Source organism: Carcharodon carcharias, chromosome 21 (genome assembly GCF_017639515.1).
Source record: "Carcharodon carcharias isolate sCarCar2 chromosome 21, sCarCar2.pri, whole genome shotgun sequence".
NCBI classification, from domain to species: Eukaryota; Metazoa; Chordata; class Chondrichthyes; order Lamniformes; family Lamnidae; genus Carcharodon; species Carcharodon carcharias.
This window is the reverse complement of record NC_054487.1, coordinates 69,585,862-69,608,432: the sequence shown is the minus strand read 5'-3', so window position 1 is coordinate 69,608,432 and position 22,571 is coordinate 69,585,862. Positions and strand designations below refer to the sequence as shown.

At 40.7% G+C, this 22,571-nt stretch overlaps 1 protein-coding gene across 3 annotated transcripts in view; it reads right to left on the bottom strand.

The window, feature by feature from the left end:
* ptprb (protein tyrosine phosphatase receptor type b) overlaps positions 1-22,571 on the bottom strand; it is a 103,657-nt gene that overhangs the window by 47,361 nt on the left and 33,725 nt on the right. For all 3 annotated transcript variants that reach the window (XM_041216117.1, XM_041216118.1, XM_041216119.1), the window contains 7 exons: positions 22,212-22,490; positions 18,054-18,311; positions 16,373-16,636; positions 12,693-12,962; positions 5,186-5,446; positions 3,483-3,749; positions 186-449 (listed from right to left, as the gene is read on the bottom strand). In XM_041216117.1, coding sequence (XP_041072051.1) covers positions 186-449; positions 3,483-3,749; positions 5,186-5,446; positions 12,693-12,962; positions 16,373-16,636; positions 18,054-18,311; positions 22,212-22,490 — 1,863 coding nt within the window. The remainder of the gene's footprint in view (positions 1-185; positions 450-3,482; positions 3,750-5,185; positions 5,447-12,692; positions 12,963-16,372; positions 16,637-18,053; positions 18,312-22,211; positions 22,491-22,571) is intronic.

Sequence of the window (22,571 nt, the reverse complement as noted above, 5' to 3'; positions counted from 1 at the left end):
AATTGCAAATAGTCCCCGCTGCACATCTCCAACTGGACCAGTGACAGTCGAACACAGCCCATGATAGAATGTTAATGCTTGACCAACACCCCCATCCCCCAAACCTGGTAAACCGTGAAAAATATAAAAATGTTTTACACACCTACTGGTTGCCATTATTTCAAAGAATAAAAATAATCACTTACGTGTCCGCTCTTGAATAAGGGTATAGTTTTCATATTTCCCACTTCTGGTGGTTACAGTCACATTGTACAGCCTTCCAGCGGTGAGGGAGCTGAAGGGGAATTCGAAGTTGGCTTTGGAGACTGCGTGAGATTGGACAACATTTCCATTGTGGGACAGAGTCACAAGATAACTATCCACATCGCCAGATGCTGGTAGCCAGGAAATCAGAAGGTAATCATTGCGGCCATGATTATTCACCATCACACTGGGCACACTTGAAGGAACTGAACAATGACACAGCAGAAAAATGTTAAAAAATAGCATATCTTGTTTCATCGGTGCTAAGCCATTATTTAGGAATAATGTATTCAAAGCATTCTTATATTATTTTTCTTGCTATTTGTATCTGGGGATTTCAGAATTTGTACATGTTTAGGATAAAGAGTAAAGAGGAATTTACTAAATTATATCCAAATTCATTTGACATGGTTTAAGTGCACTATTCAGTGTAAAATGTTTTTTTAGAACTGTTAAAACAATCTGTCTTGAAACTCTATGCTCACTATAATTGAACCATTGTAAAATGATTAGGATCATTAGTCACTACAGCGCAGTGAAAAAACTGCCAATTTCAGTGGACTATTAAGACAAACAACTTCCTCATGTTTCGATCTTTGCTACTCTTGCCAGCTCAGCATTTTGAGCTGCAGCAGGTGAGCCAGGGAGATTGCTGTGCCAGGGAGGTTGGGTGGTCATGGTCACTTGCCCATGACACAACTGAACATGAATCAAATGAGGCAAGTACATAAGAGCATCTTTGCTCTTTGTGCAAAATAAAAGTTCTGAAACTGAGTTGTTGTCTTTCACTTACTCTATTTAAACAGACTAGGAAACCACTGAGAATGGTAAGAAAAGGGTTTGTACAGGGATTCTTTGTTTTTTGAAATGGAGTATTTATTTGTTTATTTTAATTTTCCATCATAGTTTATTGAAATGCATATAATTACAGATTTTCAGCTTTGCTGAAGCAGTTTGTCAGGCAGCAGCTCCCACTGTTGGAGCGACTGGCCACGAACATACCAGAATCACACTACTCAGAAGGACACTCACACTGCAGAGGATAGATTTTGCCATAATTTGACTCGCAACTTGCCCCTCCATTGATATGCCATTTCTAACCAGCAAAGCAGCTTATCCCAGCTTGAACCAAGGTGCAAGAGTAGCAATATAAGCTAAATGGTACAACTTCAAAGGGGCTACAGGAACAGAGAGACTTGGAGCTTTACAAATATAAATGTCTGAAGGTGGAAACACAAGCTGAAAAGGCAGTTAAAAAAACATATGCTATCCTTGACTTTATAAACAAGGGGGCTAGAATGCAAAAGCAAAGAGCTTGTACTAAACCTCAGTAATCACTGCTTGGCTCCAGCTGGAGTAGTGTCTTCAATTTTTGACACCACATGCCGAAGGATGGATGCCAAAGCCTAGAAATAGGGTACAGAGTCGATTTGCTAGAATGATACCATGATGCAAAGAAGGTTAATGTGAGTTTTAATGGCGGTGTTCAAAATCAGGAAGGATTTTGAGAGAGTAAAAGTCTCTAGCAGCAAAAAGGTCAGAAGCCAGAGCACACGGGTTTAAGATAATTGGCAAAAGGAGACAATAAGAATATTTTTTTCATACACAGTGGGTTATGATGACCTGGAATGCACTGCCTGAAAGTGTAGCAGAAGCAGGTTTAACATCAATTTCCAAAAGAAAATTGGATATAGATTTGAAGAGGAAATATGCAATGCAATGGAAAAATAGGAGGGGAATGGGACTAATTGGATAGCACTACCAAACAGCCAGCACAGGTGTGGTGGGCCAAATGGCTTCCTTCTATGCTGCATCATTCAATGATTCTATGAAGATTTACAACTGTTACTGTTTGCCCTCTGCTGGTGAATTGCAGTAGAAACATTGCAATAGCCCTTGTTCAAAAATACCTTGTGAAAATCAAAACACAATAAAAATGATTTTTATGGGCCTGTACTGCTGTCAGGAAGCCTCGCCTGCCAGAAGGGCATCACCCACGATTTTCCAATTTTTTTTAATGAATAGTTAGTGAATGATCACATTTCCGATATGTTCTCCCAGCAGGCTTGGCTTCCAATGGAAGCCTAGACCTGGGGAGTCCCCAGTACTTATTTAATCCTCTTTTAAGGAATTAATTTTGGTAGTGCAGGAATCATATAATACAACAAGCCTACCATCGCTTAAAATCTAAAAACAGGCTTTGTGGCCAGTGGAGTCATACATCTCCTCAAGGACTGAAAATTTCAGTGCAAGCAGAGAAAAAGCACATCCTTCCCAGTTATGGTCACACCTTTGTCACAAGTAACCCTTACTGCACTGACAGACATGATAGATGCACTATCTCAACCATTACTCCAACTGTTTTAAAGGGAAAAAGCTGTGTGAAAGTAATTGTAATAATCTGTTTATGTAATTTTATAGGAAAAGAAATGTTATGGTCCCCTGCCAGGGGGTTTGAAGGTGGGGGTGCCTGTAAAGTTCCTGGATGGCCATTGTTTGTCCTTCTGCCTGCACTCAGGTAGACATATTGGTGGGAGGAGTGTAAAATCCAGCCCTCTGTTTCCAGTGGCAGGAGAGCCAGTAGCCAGACAGCGCAGATGGTTGGTTAAAAGAACCAGAAGTAACAGGAGGATCTTTTTTTAACGCAGGGAGCTGTTAGATCTGGAATGCACTGCCTGAAAAGGACTTGAAGAGAAAAACTGCACAGTGCAGTGAATGGGATTATTTTAAGAATTGAATAGCTGGCATAGAACCATGATGGATCAAACAGTCTCCTTCTGTCTGTTCCAGGACTCTTATTTTACACTATTCATTCTTAGGCCTGCAATTGTTGAGTGGATTAGTAGGCCATTTCAGGGGGCAGCTAAGAGTTAACACATTGCAACCAGGTAAGGATGGTAGATTTCCTTCCCTAAGGACGTTAGCAAACAGTTGGCTTTTTGGCTCATGGTTACCATTCCTGAGACTAGCTTTCAAATCCAGATTTTATTAATGGAATTTAAACTCCACCAGCTGCTGTGTTGGGAGTTGAACCCATGTCCCCAAAGCATGAGCCTGGGCCTCTGGATTATTAGCCCAGTCACATTACCACTACTCCAATGTCTCCCAACAAATGAAACCTGGAAATTTCCTGGCACATGTGACTCAGCTTCACACTGGCTATTGTGTTTAATAATTAAGTCACGGGGTTGGGGGAGGGGGCAGCTATTGTCATTCCTAGGCTATGGTTCTTTTCTTACCTGTTCTTTCTTCATCTAATGATTGCCTTGAAGGGATCCCTCCACTAACAGTGGTAACGACCACTGAGTATGATCCTCCAGGTTTCAGGGAATGAAACTGATACTGATTGGTTTCACTCGAAACACTTTCATTCTTTATTACAATGTTTTCGTGAATGAGGTGGATTTGGTAACTGTCAATGTCTCCAATGGCTCTGGTCCAGCTGGTGTGTAAGCTGTTGGTTGTCCCTTGGTTGGTCACATGGAGGTTAGACACCTGAGCTGGCACTGAAAAAAAAAAGCAATGTTACAAAATAAACTGAAAGCAGCATTGCCCTCGCTTATTTTTGTCTGTTGTAGATCATGAAAGCTCTTCTGAAGTAATCATAAAATTGAAGCAGATCACAAAGGAACCATAGATATTTAAAAACAAAGGCCTGTCCTAATCACAGGGATTTTGTAGGAGATAAAACATTGGGCACAATTTAGCCCTCAATGGGTGGACGGGCCCCACCCGTTCAGCGGGCAGCCGAATTCCGCCACCAAAATGGGCCCCGTCGCCATTTTGAGTGGGCGGGCCAATTAAGGTCTACCCAGCGGGCTGCCTGACGGAAAGCGTTATGTGCTTCCTGTGCCGGGGGTGGGGGGGGGGGGAGGGATTCCCCAACTGTCAAAGAGCACACTGCTCCCTGAGACTAAGTGCTGTCTCAGGGAGATCGGTGAAAGTTTAAAAAACATCAAAAATAGCAAAATAAAAAAATTATTAACATGCCCCCCTCATGTGACAATGTCACACGAGATAGGACATGTTAATAAATATCACTTTAAGATTTTTTAAACAGACATGAAACTTCATCCCGCCAGTGGATGAGGTTTTATGTTTTGTCAGAAGCCCGCCAGGGCTCCTGGACTGTCCGCCAACCTTAAGCTTGGACAGTCAGGGCCTTTAATTAGCTTAATTATCCTGTCAATGGCCTCAATTGGCCATTGACAGGTCAGCGGGCGGACAGCTGATTTCGCTGTCCGCCTGCCTTCCTGAATATTTAAATGGGGCGGGATGACATCAGGGGTTCCTCCCGACATCATTTTCCCATCGGCGAGCGGGCCCCACCCCCAACTCGCCGACAGAAAAATTCTGGCCATACTGTTTCACCCACTTTGCTGAAATGTCACACTTACTATTATTTCACTGGCTGCCTGCTGATGTATCCAGAATGTGTCCGCTCATAGCTTGCAATAGTTTTGTTAGTTATGAAAGTCTGCATGAAAAGTGTGACAATAAGGAAAAGAAAAGCTTGCATTTATAAAGCGCCTTTCATGATCCCAAAGCACTTCAAGATCAAGGAAGGCTTTTGAAGTGTAGTCGCTATTGTAATGCAGGGAATGTAGCAGTCAATTTGCGCAGAGCAAGGTCCCACAAACAGCAATGCGATAATGACCAGATAATCTGTTTTAGTAACGTTGTATGAAGGATAAATATTGGCCTGTATATGGGGCCAATTCCCCTGCTCTTCTTAGAAATATAACAGTAACATAACACAAGCAGATGAAATTCTTCATCTGTCGATGATCTTTTGGATCAGAGTTACATTTTAAAAACTAACACCATTTAAAAAAAAATGTCAAGGGACAATGATCTTTTGGATCAGAGTTACATTTTAAAAACTAACACCATTTAAAAAAAAATGTCAAGGGACAATGACACAGCACTAATTCCACTTTACCTGTCCTTCCTTCGACTGAAGCAGATTTTCTTAAGTCACCGCTGATGGTGGTTACAGTAACTGTGAACTTCCGTCCAGGCACCAGGCTTGAAAATGTGCACTCTTTGGCATCCTTTGCTAGACTTTTATTCATTCTTGTTCTTTCTGTGTCCTTTAATGATATAAAGTAACTTTCAAGTTCAGTCACTGGGGTTGCCCACGAGACGCTGAGTGTAGATTCATCTGTATGTTTTATCCGTAGATGAAGGACTGCCTGAGGCGCTGTGCAGTAGAAGTGAGAAAAGTTTAATGATTATGGATCACAATTGCACTGTAACTTAAACTGAACTAGACCAGGCGGTGCAGTTTGAAGCAGCCGAGTGCTGTACATTAGAGAAATTAATCATAAGAGACTCTGCTTGGAACACTATTTTCAGCTTAAATTCTATTTCTAACATATCCAGGCTCTCACCATGCCATCCTGTTGAATGAATGAAATTGGAACGCTTGAAACCTGCCTAGATTCTCTGAATTTTTACCTTTGCTGCGAAAATATTTTTCAGGTTCAAGCTATTTGGTTGTGTGTGGGGCTGTGATGGGAATAATCTTGAATTTAGTTTCAGTCGAGTTCCTAGTCGGCACCAGAATACAGCACCATCCGTGCATTTATTGCAGACGTCTTAAATTGCACTAAACCACAGTGAAATTAGTTTAGGAAGTGTCAGATTCACGCAGCAAGGTGGGGGTTCTTTTCTGAAATTGGTACAAAGCCATATTTTTGGGATAGTATGAAGTGAACTTAATTGGTATCTAATCTACTGTCCCCAATCTAAGAATGATAGATATTGGAACTGTGCAAAATTTAACAAATGTTCCATTTCTAACACTTTTGCCTTGTGAAAAATTAACCCTCAAACATTTTAAAGTCACCTAAAGTTTTTCTTCTTTCTGGATTTTGTGACTATTTTCCCCACAGAAAAGAGTTGGGAAAAAGCCACTTTTAATACTGAATTTTTTAAAGCAATGTGTATTTTCATGAGTTTTAAAAAAGAGGCAGCTAGATCAAAGGTAGAGAAAATGTGAATTGAAAGTTTTATTTCCCAGGCATTAAACAATAAAAGATTTGTTAGTTTTGTCTGGGTGTTCAGCAAAGTATCTCTCACCATTGTGTTGGAAAAGCCTTTGATCTTTCTTGGTCTAAGAGAGGAAAAAGTTTTTAGACAACTTATTAGGAACAGAACACAAACATCAAGAAGGCAATAGGGATTTTGGAAACAGATCACTGCACAGGCAAAGTCTTCAAAGGACATAATGCAGGGAGAGTGGGGCCGCTGGGAAGAGTGGGAATGGAGGGAAGAATGGGAATGCAGGGAGAGTGGGACTACGGGGAGAATGGGAAGGCAGGGGAGAATGGGACCAGGCAGGTAGAAATGGGACTATAGGGAGACTGGTACTGCTCTGGGTTGTAGGATGCAGAAGGATTATTCTGTTTAAGAATACCTGCTGAAGTGAGGTTAATACTGCACTTATTTTGTATTATTTTGCAAATCTAAGTTGTACTATTTGATCCGTTGCTCAGTGTGTTCAGCCAACCGAAGAATAAACTGGTTTGATGGTTTGAACTAATCCTTCCGCAGCTACTGTTAACTCAGTCTGTTGTTAGATTAAAAAAGACGTGCATACAAAGGACATGGTCCTGTTCACACAAGGAGATTGCTGTTACACCTCCAGGTTATGCAATTGTACAAGTAGGCAGAGGCCAGTGTGAGCTAACTCCTATACAAAGTAAGACCCGCCAACGACCTAAGAGAGTGAATGATGCAAATGATGCCAAGGAGGTACCTTATGGCTGACTCAAGTTCTCAACCAATACCAGATCTGGCATCTGGCTCTAAGCATCACACTCAAATCGTTTATCTGAAACTTTTTTCTCAGCTATTTTAATTTAAATAGGTTAATAGTTCTACAAAAATAGAGAGAGATATTTAAGGTGAATGTTTTACATGTTGGTACATTTGACATTCCATGGAATAATTTTGAGGCAGATAACTTTTATCTGATAAAACCAATGTTATTATATAAATAGATATTTTACATAAATCAACAAGTTTGAAAAAGCACCAGGTATATCCTGTCCAAAAAAAGCAGGACAAATCCAACCTGGACAATTACAGCTCCATCAGTCTACTCTCGATCAGCAAAATGATGGAAGGTGTTGTCAACAGTGCTATCATGTGATACTTACTCAGCAATAACCTACTCACTGAAGCTCAGTTTGGGTTCCAACAGGGCCACTTAGCTCCTGACCTCATTACAGCTTTGGTACAAACATGGACAAAAGAGCAGAACTCAAGAGGTGAGGTCATCAAGGTGACATCAAGGCAGCATTTGACCGAGTGCGGCATCAAGGAACCCTAGCAAAATTGAAGTCAATGGGAATCGGGGGAAAACTCTCCAATTGTAGGAGTCATGCCTGGCACAAAGGCAATCGACTGTGGTTGTTGGAGGTCAGTCATCTCAGTTCCAGGCCATCACTGCAGGAGTTCCTCAGAGTGTTCTAGGCCAAACCATCTTCAGCTGTTTCATCAATGACCATTCCTCTATCATAAGGTCAGAAGTGGGTATGTTCGCTGATGATTGCACAATGTGCAGCATTATTTGTGATTCCTCAGATACTGAAGCAGTCCATGTCCACAAGCAGCATGACTTGGACAATATTCAGACTTGGGCTGATAAGTGGCAAGTAACATTCGTGCCACACAAGTACCAGGCAATGACCATCTCCAACAAGAGAGAACCTGAACATCTCCACTGGACATTCAATGACATTACCATCATTGAATCCCCACTATCAACATCCTGGGGTTACCATTGACCAGAAACTGAACTGGACTAGCCATATAATTACTGTGGCTACAAGAACAGGTCAGAGGCTGGGAATTCTGTGAAGAGTGACTCACCTCCTGACTCTCCAAACCTGTCCACCGTCTACAAGGCTCAAGTCAGGAGTGTGATGGAATGCTTGCCTGGATGAGTGCAGCTCCAACAACACCCAAGAAGCCAGACACCATCCAAGTAAAAGCAGTCCACTTGATTGGTACCCCATCCACCACATTCAACATTCACTCCATCCACCACTGATACACAGTGACAGCAGTGGCTACCATGCACAAGATGCACTGCAGCAATTTACCAAGGATCCTTTGGCAGCACCTTCCAAACCCAGGACCTTTACCACCTAGAAGAACAAGGGCAGCAGATACATGGGAACACCACCACCTGCAAGTTCCCCTCCAAGCCACACATCATCCGGACTATTTTTTTTATTGTTTCATGGGGTGTGAGCATCGCTGGCTTGGCCAGCATTTATTACCCATTCCTAATTGTCTTTGATAAGGTTGTGGTGAGCTGCCTTTTTGAACTGCTGCAGGCCATGTGGTGTAGGTACACCCAAAGTGCTGTTAGGGGGAGAGTTCCAGGATTTTGACCCAGCGACAGTGAAGGAACAGCGGTATATTTCCAAGTCAGAATGGTGAGTGGCTTTGAGGGGAAAGTCTAAGTGGTGGTGTTCCCATATGTCTACTGCCCTTGTCCTTCTAGATGGTAGTAGTTGTGGGTTTGGACGATGCTGTCTAAGGAGCCTTGGTGAATGACTTGGACTATATTGCAGTTCCTTCATTGTCACTCTATCAAAGTCCTGAATTCCCTTCCCTATCAGAACTGTAGGTACTCCTACAACACGTGGTTCAAAAAGGCAGCTCACCACCACCTTCTCAAGGGCAATTAGGGATGGGCAATGAGTACTGGTTTAGCCAGTGATGCCCAAATCCCATGAATGAATTTTAAAAAATGCAAAATATTACATTTTAGTTACCCCAAATAAATTGTCAGGAAGAGCTAGCAAGTGAAAAAAAGGGAATGGAGTTTTTACATTGTATTTAGTACTCCTTTACTACCAAGTGCAAATGAAGCCCAACAAGAGAGACATCAATACTGCAACTAGTAATGGGAAATAAACCAGAGTAGGCAAGAGAAGTAAACTTAGGGGATAATCTAGGCAATAGTGACCATAACTTCATAAGGTGTGAAAATAATGTTTGAGAAAATCATAGGTAAGACAAAGGTCAAAATATTAGATTGGATAAAAATTAATGTTCAGTCACAAGAATTGAACAGCAGAAGCTATACCCGGAAAAAAATTGAGAGTTGAAGGGATAGAATTGTAGTGAGAAATATTTTGCATGCTGATTAATAGAGTTTAGGAGAGATATATTCTGCTAAAGACAAGAACAAACTGGCCAGTGATTAAAGACTGTTGATGAATAAAGAGATAAGGTTAAAATTGAAACAAATGAAAAGGCATGCAGTAAGTGCATCAGCAATAAAGAAAGGATGACAAATGTCAAAATGTAAAGGCTAGGAAAGAAGCCAAAAAGAACAATTAGGAATGCAAAGTTACAACATTAAATTACCAATAAATATTATAAAAGTACTAAAGCATTGTATAAACACATAGGCCAGAATGTAATGCTCTCTACTGTAGCGAGCTTGGTGGTGGGGTGGGGGGCATTTATTCAGGCAGCAGGGTGGTGGGTGGGGACCCTGTCACCTTCCTCCCTCTGCTCCAGTTAAGTCTACAGCAAGAAAGCTTGTGGATGGCCTTCCCACCAAAGGCTTAAAGGCCTCACTTCACCATCATTGGTTTTCACCCTGCAACAGGCAAGGCACTGTCCATGCAGGAAGCCTGCAGGCTTCTGGGATGGAGGTAGTTCCCGTTTTTAAAGTCGCAAAGTGCCTGATTGAGTGACCCAGCATTGAGAAAGGGGAGCCCACTGAAAGCCATTCCCTTGCCCTTGCTGCTGACCCCTCCCCTTCTTCCCTGTGACCACCAGCCCACAATCAACCTCCCAGCATCATTCATCTGTGGTCTGGGTCCCTCGGTGACCCTAGTCTTTGGGTGGGTGCATTACCAGCAGCAGCCACTGCCTCCCCAGTGGTACTGCTGAGCAATGAAGAGCTGCTGGCCTTTGATTAGCTGCCCAGTTAAGTGGCTGAATGAAGAAGGGCTTCCCAAAAAGAGGCAACGGTGGACGAGATCCCCAACGCCTACATTAAATTCCACCACAAATAAGAGAAAAAAAATCCACATGGGGATAGAGCCACTAAAGGATGGACAAGATAAACTCACAGGTAATGACAGAAAATGCCATAAATATTGACTTTAATTTGCTTCAGTGTTTACCAGGGTAACTAAGTGGGCATGATATTAGAATAAATCTAAAAAGACACTTAAGTTAGAAATAAGGGAGATAATTGATAAACTAATCAAATTTAGGAAGGTAAATCCCTGGTCTGAATGGATTGCATTTGTGCATATTAAAAGAAGTTAGGGAAGGGTTAATTGAGGCATTCTTACATATAATGTTCCTGTATTTCAAAAATGAAATAGAATAAGTCCAAGGATCTAAAGACCAATTAGCTTAGTGTTGTGGTAAGAAAAATAATGGAATATTTACTCAAAAAATGTAGAAGACACACATCTAAAGACTGAAAAGAGTAGCTAGCACAGACCCCAAAAGGGGAAGTCATGCTTGACCAACCTTATTGTATTCTTTGAAGAATTAAGAGAGAGCATAGAGAAGGGTAATATAGTGGTTGTAATATATTATAATTTCAAGAGGCCTTCAATAGGGTGCCACACAATAGACCAGTGACTAAGGTTAGAAAATTCAGAATCATGGTACAAGTAGCAATCTGGCTACAAAACATAAGAATATAAGAAATAAGAGCAGGAGGAGGCCATTCAGCCCTTTGAACCTGCTCTGCCATTCAGTGAGATCAAGGCTGATCTTCTACTTCAACACCATTTTCCTGCACTATCCCCATATTCCCTGATGCTTTTAATATTTAGAAATCTATTGATCTCAGTCTTGAACACACTCAACAATTGAGCCTCCACAGCCTTCTGGGACAGAGAATTCCAAAGATTCATCACCTACTGAGTGAAGAAATTCCTTCTCAACTCAGTCTTAAATGGTCTGCTTCTTATTCTGAGACTGTGTCCCTTGGTTCTAGAACCTCTAGCCAGGAGAAACATCCTTCCTGCATCTACCCTGTCGAGCCACGTAAGAATTTTGTATGTTTGAATAAGATCATGTCTCATTCTTCTAAACCCCAGAGAATAATGGCCCAGTCAATTTACTCTTTCCTTGTAGGACAATCCCGTCATCCCAGGAATTAGTTTGGTGAACCTTCATTGCACTCCCTCTAAGGCAAGTATTCCTTTCCTTCGGTAAGGAGACCAAAACTGTACACAATGCTCCAGGTACAGTCTCACCAAGGCTCTATGTAATTGCAATTAGACATCTTTACTCCTATACTCAAATCCTCTTGTAATAAAGGCCAACATACCATTCGCCTTCTTTATTGCTTGCTGTACCTGCATGTTAGCTTTTATAAAACAGAACGTAGGGTCTAAAGATTGCTACTAAGACTGGCAAAAGGTAAGGAGTAATGTTTCATGGGAATCAGTGCTGGGATCATTGTTATTCACAATTTACATCAATCACTTCAACTTGGAATTGGAAGTACAATTTAAAAATTTGTGGACAATATCAAATTGGGAGGTAAGTTAATATAAAGGAAGAATGCAAAAAAGTGCATAAAAACATTAATAAGCTGGCAGAATAGCAGGTAAATGGCAAATGCATTTCAATATAAATAAGTGTGAGGTGGTGAATTTTGTTTGGAAGAATAAGGAGGCCGTATACTGCTTAGGCAATAAGAATCAGAATGGGGTAGAGGAGAAAAGTGATCATGGGGTACAGATACAAAAATCACTAAAAGTAGCACGCAGGATAATGAGGCCTTTGTAATAAAGCAATCCTAACATTGGGATTCATTTCTAGAGGTATAGAAATTGAAAAGCAGGGAAGTTATGTTAAACTTGCATCAAATCTTGGTTAGACCACAGTTGGAATACTGTGCACAGATCGACTCTCCATATTGCAAAATGCATGTAAAGATATTGGAGATGGTACAAATAAATTCACAAGGACGATACCAGAACTAAGAGAATATACCAATCAGGAAAAGTTGGGCATGTTGGGTTCTTTTCTATAAAAGACTGAGGGGTGACATGATAAAAGATTTTAAGATAACGAAAGCGCTTGCTATGGTAGACATAGAAAAAATGTTTCCACTAGTCAAGAATCACAAATATAATGGATACTGAAGGGAATTAAGGGAAACTTCTTTAAACAGAGTGTAGCAAGAATATAGAATGCACTACCACAAAGAGTAGCTCAGGCAAATAGCATAGATGCATTTAAGGGGGAGCTAGATAAGTACATGAGGAAGAAATGAATAGAAGGATGTGCTGATGGGGTGAGAGAGTGGGAGGAGGCATATGTAAAGCAGGAATGTCAGCATAGACGAGATGACCTAAATGGCCTATTCCTGTAAACTTGATATAAGTCAATATTCGGGTAAAGCTTTCTGAACAATCTGTTTGTCATGTGTTTCTTACCAGTTCTCCCATTGCAGTATGCCTTGTTTTGTAATTTTCCACTCTTCACAATAACTGCAGCCTTGTATAGTCGTCCTGGGATGAGTCCTACATCCTTGATCTCATATTCTCTGATATGCTTCTCCACTGACACATTCAGCACAACAGAGGAGTGGTTGAACAATTGAATCCAGTAACTCTCCCAGTCTCCAGTAGGGGGCAGCCAGCTCATTCTCAGAGATCTTGTTGAACCATTGCTTGCCATTACCAAGTTTGAGACGTGATTGGGAACTAGAATAAACAATTTGTGTACAATTTAATTTCATTTAACAATCAGCAATTAGATAAATACATTTCCTTTTTTTTTAACAAAAGTAAGGTTAAGGAGTTAGTTTTATATTGTGCCTTATCATTTCCTCAAGATGTCTTAAAGCATTGAAGTTTAGTCACTGTTGTCACGTAGGCAAATATGGCAGCCAGCCAATTTATGCACAATAAGATCCCATAATTGACATGTGAATGGCCAGAATCTGTACTTTGGTGATGTTTTCTGAGATAACATATAGCCAGGAAACTTTGAGAACTGCCTACTCTTCATTAGTGACTTTTCATCTAAAGGGCTCTGCAGCACTCCCTCACTACTGCCCAAACATACCAATCTGAAATGCTGAGCTCAAGTCCAGTAGTGGGAATGGAACTCATGATCACCAAATGAAGCAAGCTGACATTCAAATATGGCTTTCATAATTGCCAAATAAATTGTCCTTTCTCACAAATAATAAAAATTACAAATACTAAACAAAAATATTTGAAATACACAGATCATCAGTCACTAAGTGTAAAGGGGGCAAGCAGTTTAATATTTCAGATATAAATCCTTCAGATTAACATTACAGGTGTAGAAGTTATGAACAAAATACCAACTTAACTTTTCTGTGCCCAGATGCTGTGGGTCTCATACTTTTTCAAACTTCTCTAAATTTAAAAACAAAAAAACTGCGGATGCTGGAAATCCAAAACAAAAACAGAATTACTTGGAAAAACTCAGCAGGTCTGGCAGCATCGGCGGAGAAGAAAAGAGTTGACGTTTCGAGTCGTCATGACCCTTCGACAGAACTTGAGTTCGAGTCCAGGAAAGAGCTGAAATATAAGCTGGTTTAAGGTGTGTGTGTGGGGGGCGGAGAGATAGAGAGACAGAGAGGTGGGGGGGGAGGTGTGGTTGTAGGGACAAACAAGCAGTGATATCACAGCAGTGTCTATCACTGCTTGTTTGTCCCTACAACCACACCACCCCCCCCACCTCTCTGTCTCTCTATCTCTCCGCCCCCCACACACACACCTTAAACCAGCTTATATTTCAGCTCTTTCCTGGACTCGAACTCAAGTTCTGTCGAAGGGTCATGACGACTCGAAACGTCAACTCTTTTCTTCTCCGCCGATGCTGCCAGACCTGCTGAGTTTTTCCAAGTAATTCTGTTTTTGTTCTCTAAATTTAAGTTGGTTGGAAATTAAAAGCCCAAATGAACAAAATTTCCTATGCACTCAACTTAATGGCAAATTACATCATACTCAAACCATAACAGGAAAAATATGGTTTTAGTGATACAGTGAATATATAAGGTGTAGGCCAGGACTCAATGGCAGTACTCTTGACTTTGAATCAGAAAGTTGTAGATTCAAGCTTCACTTCTGAGGTTCGGCACATACTCTAAGCTGACATTGCAGTACAATACTAAGGAAGTGCATGTTGGAGAAGCTGTCTTTTAGATGAGATGTTAAATCGAGGCCTTGCCTCACATCTCAGATAAAAGTAAAATGTCCTGTGGCACTTTTGAACAAAGAGCAAGGCAGATCCCCTAGTGTACCTCTATATTTTTCTCTCTCAACCAATGCGACTAAGGCAGATTATCTAGTCATTTATCTCATTGCTGTTTGTGCAGCCCTTCTATCCTCAAATTGACTTCTGCTCTTCCCTACATTACAACAGTGACTACACCTCAAAGCACCTCATCGGTTGTAAAGTGCTTTGCGACATCCCAAGGAAATCAAAGGCTTTATAAAAATGCAAGCCATTTTTCTTTTTTACCCATGTTATTACACAATAAACATAGTCATTGAATAGGGAATAATGGTTTCTTACAAGTGATTACAAGATAGCAGGTCTAACTTGGTTTATGGTGAAAAATGCCACCTGAATTCTTCTCTTTTAAATGTTGTGAATCTGCAGCATTTTCTACTTGAGTTTCAGATTTCATCTCCAATATAATTAAGGAGTTTGATTGATATGTTAAAAATTACAAGACTTTTCTAATTTTCAAATCCCCCTGAGATTTGATTACTGCCTAGAAAACATTTTAGTTTGTTAATTTTCTAGTTTTATGGGATGCTTGTATTGAATGTTTTGTCTGATTTTGCACTGACAGCTGGTATACTCCCAGTCATTGATACATGCTGAGCCTTGCTCAGAATTAATCACTTTGACATCACTATTATGAATTTAAGAAATATCTTTGCAGATAGTTATCAGTACCGTGCAGATCCGTGATTCTGTGACTTTGACATCACTATTATGAATTTAAGAAATATCTTTGCAGATAGTTATCAGTACAGTGCAGATCTGTGATTCTGTGACTTTGACATCACTACTATGAATTTAAAAAATATCTTTGCAGATAGTTATTGATAAAATTAATGATCAGTGCATAAACTTCACATTAAATCATCCAGAGCAAAGTGGCATTTAAGTACTTGAATCCAGCCTTCAATTCTACTCGAAACCTGAAGGACTCTTGCTGCAGTACTTGATGCCTCATTGGATTATCTTGAAATACAGCGCATTATTATTTAATTAAACAATGAATGAATCTCAATGCATTGGACTGATGCCAAGTCATACCAGTCAGGACGATTTACATTTGATATTTTATGGCAATCCTATTGCCGAAACCCCAATCCTTAAAAATATCCTGTGGGGTAGTCACCATTAACCAGAAATTCAACTAGACCAGCAACATAAATCCTGTGACTATTAGAGCAGGTCAAATATCAAGCATTCTGCAGCAAATGGCTCACCTTCTGACTCCCTAAAGTCACTCCATCTTATAGAATGCAAGTCAGGCGTGCGGTGAAAAATTTACCTGGGATAGATGCATCCAAAAGAAGAAGCTCAACATCAACCAGGACAAAGCAATCCACTTGATCAGACCCCTCCTACCAGTTTAAACATTGGCTGCCTTTACCATCAACAAAAGTCTGTGCGCTATCTAAAGGATGCACAGCAGCAAGTCACCGTGGCTTCTTTGGCAGAATTTCCCAAACCCTCACCCTCCATCATCTATAAGGATAAGAGCAGCAGGCCTATGGGGCCATGCTCTCCAAGTCATACACCAGTCCAACTTAAAGGTATATTACTGTTCTCTCATTGCCGCTGTGTCCAAATCCTGGGACTCCCTACCAATCAGCACTGTGGAAGTACATTCATCATGCACTGCAGTGGTTCAAAAGGAAGGCCTACCACCACTTTCTGAATGAAATCTAGGGACCTGTAATAAATGCTGGCCTGGTCAGTGATGCCTACATCTTCAATGAATGATAATAAAAACCCCACTGAAAAGCAAATATTTTATTACAGATAGCAAATGATGTAAGGAAGATTCTGTTACAAGGTCATTATAGTTACTTCAATCATGTGTGGATCTTACCAGTTCTGCCACTGCTCGCAGCTACTGCCTGCAGCTCTCCTCTGATGGTTTTGATTGTAATGTTATACAACCGCCCTGGAGTTAACCCTCGAAAGATAGTCTCTGATATACTTGACTGCAAACTCTTGGTTTCTTTCACTGATCCCTGATAAGACAGTGTAACATCATATGAATCTACATCTCCCTCAGCTCTCTTCCAGGAAACCAGGAGGCTATCCAGGCTGCTGTTATTTGACACGATCACAGATGTAACCTCTCCTGGAACTGAAAGAAGGAAAATAACTCATTGCTGTTACCATAGATCAAATAAAGTGATGGGAAGATGCCCACTGTACACAGAGTGAGGAAGAACAAATAATTATCAAGTAAGATTTCTTGCTCATTCGTGGAAATATGTGAAGATTACAGTATTCCCCAATGCCTATTCTGTTAATGCATATGAAGGTAAATATGCAATCATTTAAGTTCATTTACTTTGAATTAACTTTTATTGACAATGATGACAAATGTGGAGAGGGCTTTAATAAACTCCTATTATTCCATATGAACTATACCAAATCCTTCCCCATACATGGTTAGCTACCAGCCTAAAAATCCTCAGAAAAAGAGGCTAACTATTAAAATTTTATTATTTTATTAAATATTTAATATTTAAACATTTTAATATTATTTTATTATTAAAGTAAAATTTACTAAAGGCTGCTGCTAAGCCAGATATTGCATTCATCACCTACGCAAGAGAGAGACAGCAAGAATATTTCGCAATTTCCTCTTCATTAAGTTGAGTTTTCAAGTTTGCTATTTTAAAGGGAAAGCGGTTGTTTCTGCATAATTTGTCAACGCAGTAACAGGGAAGTAAATTGAACAGGTTAAGGGCTGGACACCAATGTTATCAGATAGAGAATCTTTTTCTATACATCCTACTCGAATATAGTGACAAAGATTTAATCTTACAACCTATGAAATTGCTATGTGGCTATGAGCACAGGAATCTCTCGTACAGGACACAAAATGGTTTCGAACCCAGCATTTATTTGAAATTCCGGCGAGTTCAGAGGCAGGTGCAGTCAGCGGTATAATTCCGGGGTCTGCTTGCTGACCATCAGATGATACAGCTGCCGGACAGAACGGTGCACAGTGAATTTAACTCACTTGTGCCACATGGTTTTGGCTCTGCGCAGTGGAGGTGACATTATTGCCAACTGAAATTGTTAAAGCAACCAGACTGTTAGCAAAGCCACCTTTAACAACTATTTCACAAAGGTTATTTGGTGAGAGACGTGATGAATGACTGAGACACTACACAGTGTTTCCGATTACATTCGCTTTTGTTTTTTAAAAAAAGTAAAACGGTTTTCGGCTAGAAAAAAATAAGATCTTAAAATCACAAAGTTAAGACCCAAATTAGAATCACGTTTGTTGGTTTTATAGAAGCAGCATCATTTGAAACTGGTTGAAACGATATATTCACCAAAATGCATCTCACATCCTTTTTTCTAAACTAGGTGGCAGGTGGCGGGTGGCGGGTGGCGGGTGCGGGGTGGGGTGATAACATATCACACGGACTCCTGTTTAGGAGTCACAAGCCTTTGGACCCCTGTCGTTAGTTATTGGTTAATTTGCGGTCATGCGATTACTCAGGTCGAGGTGTGAACAGTTTAGCCCCCATTTACTCATTTACCTGTCTGGACAGATTTAGAGCTGACGTTTTCTAGCTCTCCAGCTACGCTAATCACGGTGAGATTGTAAAATCTTCCGGCTGTCAATCCGGTGAAAGTGTGGCTCTTTGTCGAGTTGGAGACAGTGCTCTGCTGAGCCACATTTCCTTCGTAAATTAGTGACAGTCTGAAGCCGTCCACTTTCCCTGGGCCAGGAATCCAGACTGTGCTGAGACTATCCGACTTCCTCGAAATCTGGATATCCCTCGCCCCAGAGGGAGCTGGAGAGACCACAGTTAAAAACAACAGGTTAGGTCGGTTGATACCGTCTCATTCTTTTTAGAAAAAAATCTGACTACAGTTAATTATATTGGGCATGATAATCCTGTATAATTGTATCGCTCTGTAAAGAACCCATGATTGATGGATAGATGGTATTAAGGTTACTATTTAATAGAAAGTTTGCATAGGCCCATCAACTAAATCATGATTGTTTATTACGAGCCTTATCTAACCGCTAGAGACGAAGGGAATGGTACTACCACACAATGAGGACAATGTGGGACGGGCAGATCGTAAAGTATGAAGATTTGCATCAACTGAGGCACGTCCTAATACTGACTACATACAGAGTCCAGGCAGCTCCTTTAATATTACAACAATTGGGAATATGCTCAAATCGATTATCTTGGAATGTTTCTTAACGCATGCATTTATACAAGAGGAATGGAGCTGAAACATGGTGAGGCTACCTCCAGGAGGTAATGCCATCCCTTTCAACCAAGTGCACATTGAGTGGCTTGGCACTGGGTGACAGTGTGTGGTTTGTGTAATGGGTAGAGCAAAACATGCAGCACGGATGCTAACAGTTTAGGTGGGAAATTTGTAGAACCAGAGGGCCACATCTTTTAAAACCAGTGCAGAAGGTCAAATATACCATGTATTTCTCATGTCCTAAAACTGGCCCAAAGTTACACAAGATTCATTTTCTATTATCAATAAAATGGAAACAATGCTCATGGCAGATTTTTAGTTAGCTCTTGAGATGTGAGCAACACTAGCAAAGCCAGCATTTATTGCCCATCCCTAATTGCCCTTGAGAAGGTGGTCGGGTGAGCTACCTTCTCAACTGCTGCAGTCCATGCGGTGTAGGTACATCCACAGTGCTGTTAGGGAGGGAGTTCCAGGTTTTCCACCCATCTGTCAAGGAATGGAGGTATAGACCCAAATCAGGATGGTGTGTGCCCCTTCATAATCTTGAATGTTTCAATGAGATCACCTCTCATACTTTGAAACTCAGAGAACATAGACCCAGTTTACGCAGCTTCTCATCATAGGGCAATGCTCTCATCCCTGTAAAACTGTAACTTACACACTGCTGCCACTATGCACTGGTGATGGATGGAGTGACTGTTTAAGGCAGTGAATGGGGTACTAATCAAGCGGGCTGCTTTGTCCTGGATGGTGACAAGCTTCTTGAGTGTTGTAGGAGCTGCACTCATCCAGGCAAGTGGAGAGTATTCCATCTCACTTCTGAATTGTGCCTTGTAGATGGTGGACAGGCTTTGGGGAATCATGAGGTGAGTTCACGCTGCAGAATTCCCAGCCTCTGGCCTGCTCTTGTACTTACAGTATTCACTGATAGAAGCAGCACTGAAATCACATCCAGTTAACTTGTGAAATAAGTTATTTTGAGCTTTTTTTCTATCAGGCTTCATTATCAGGATTCATGGGAAGGTGCAGAATAAGTCAATGGAATTCTGGGAGACTTTTGTCAAATATTCTTCAGGTAATGTGCGTGACATATAAAACATAAGAAATAGGAGCAGAAGTAGACTATATGGCCTATGACCCTGCTCTGCCACTGAATATGATCAGGCCTGATCTTGGGCTTCAACTCCACTTTCCTGCCTGCTTCCCATATCCGTTGATTCCCCAAAAGACCAAAAATCTGTCTATCTCAGCCTTAAATATATTTAATGATGGCACATCCACAACCATCTGGAGTAGAGAATTCCAAAGATTCACAACCCTTCAAGTGAAGAAAATTCTCCTCATTTCAGTTCTAAATGATCGGCCCTTTATCCTGAGACTGTGCCTCCTTGTTCTAGGTTCCCCTGCCAGGGGACACAACCTCTCAGTATCGACCCTGTCAAGCCCCTTCATAATCTTGAATGTTTCAAAGAGATCACCCCTCATTCTTTGAAACTCCAGATAATATAGACCCAGTTTACTCAGCTTCTCATCACTGTACAAGTCTCTCACCCCAGGGACCAATCTAGTGAACTTTCACTGTATTGGCTCCAATGCAAGTATAGCCTTTCTTAAATACGAAGACCAAAACTGGACACAGTATTCCAGGTGTAGTTTCACCAAAGTTCCATAAAACTGTAACAAAACTTCTTTATTCTTGTACACCAATCCCTTTGTAATAAAAGCCACATGCTGTTTGCTTCCTAATTGCTTGCTCTACTTGCATGCTAGCCTTTTGTGTTCCTTTTACAGGAACATCCAAGTCTCTCTGAATATCAGTATTTATAAGTTTCATGCCTTTCAAAAAAAAATTCTGCTTTTCTATTCTTACAACCAAAGTGAATAACCGTGCATTCCCCACATTATACTTCATCTGCCACCCTGTTGCCCACTTACTTAACCCGTCTGTATCTCCTTGCAGCCTCTTTTTGTCCCCTTCACAGTTTGTTTTCCCACCTAGCTTTTGTATCATCAGCACACTTAGATATATTATTCTCTGTCTCTTCATCTAAGACATTGATATGGATTGTAAATAGCTGAGGCTCCAGCACTGATCCTTGCGACACAACTAGTCACACCCTGCCAGCTGGAAAATGCCCCATTTATTCCTATTCACTCCTTCCTGTTCATTAACCAATCCTCTATCCATGCTAATATATCATTGCCAACTATCTGAGTCCATATCTTGAGTATTAACTTTTTTGTGTGGCACCTTATTGAATGTCTTTTGGAAATCCAAATACAACATCTACTGGTGCCCCTTTAATTACCTTACTAGTTATGTCCTCAAAAATCTCTAATAAGTTTGTCAAACAGATACCCCTTTCATAAAACCATGTTAACTAATCTTCTAATCATACTATGCATTCCTAAATGAATTGCTAAGGTGTCCTTAATAATAGATCCCAGCACTTCTCGATAACTGATGTCAGGCTAATTGGCCTGTAGTTCCACATTTTCTCTCTCCCTCCATTCTTGAATAATGATGTTACATCTGCTAATTTCCAATCTGCTGGGACCATTACAGAATCTAGGAAGTCATAGCCAGCACATCCACTATCTCAGCAGCTATCTCTTAGAACATTAGGATGTAGGTCATCAGGTCCTGGGGATTTTAGTCCCTCGAGTTTCTCCAGTACTTTTTCTCTGTTGATGTTAAGTACCTTAATTTCCTTGCTCTTATTAGCCCCTAGATTACCCTCCATTTCTGGTCTGTATCTCGTGTCTTCTACTGTGAAGACAGACAGAAAATATTTGTTCACGGTCTCTGCCATTTCCTCATTGCAACACAATTGGAAACAGTTGTAAGGTGTTTTACTGGATTCATGAGTGGTAAATGGTAGCTGCAGCTTCAACTTCAGTAAGGCTATATCTCATTTATAATGCTTGGCTCAAATTACTATTCTTCGCCCCGGGAGAGGTTGCACATCTTGGTCTTGCAAACCTGCATTCCCAAGTTGCTCTGCTCTTTCACATTCCCCATTCAAAGTATCACTGTTTATTTAATGTGACGTTTTGTCTATTACAATGAATGATTACAAAAATTAGAATTGTATGATTCTGATTTTTCAATAAGCAATCACTATGGCTAAGATTTAACACCAGGTGAGTAGTAGCAAAAATTTGACCCTATAGTAACATTGTTTTATTTTTGGTTTGTAGAAGACAATTTAACCATCTAGCTTACTCCTCCAAACCACTCATTCATTTTCTTATGGGCCAGTCTTTGTTTGGCACATTAATGGAGCATGAAATGACAAAGGGTGTGATGCTTCATATATAGATAGATGTTATTCAAAAAGGATACTTGCAAAATTCTAGGGAATTTTGTACAATCACTAATGAAGTCTTGATTTTATTCCCAATCTGATATACATCACCAAATCTGGCAGAGAAATTCATGGTGTTTTTGTACCATTGTAACTTACCTGTGGATCCAAAAGTTTGGGGTCCATTACAACTCCTGTTTCCAGCAAGTGCCTTTATAGTGAAGCGGTACCTGCTGCCCGGTGTCAATGTTAGAAAAGTGGCTTCTTTTTTGAGTGAGCTCCCAGGGACGCAGAGGTTCTGAGTTTCTTCATTGTCCATTCCAAATAAACTGACCTCATATAAATCAACATTCCCAGGTGCTGGTGCCCAAGACACGTGGAGACTGGTGGAGGTTGTGCTACTTTTTATCACTTCAAAGCTTTGGGGTGGTTTCGGGTCTAAAAAAAATCAAAACAAGATTTTAAAAAAAGAAATGAACAGAAAATGCTGGAAACACTCAGCAGGCCAGGCAGCATCGG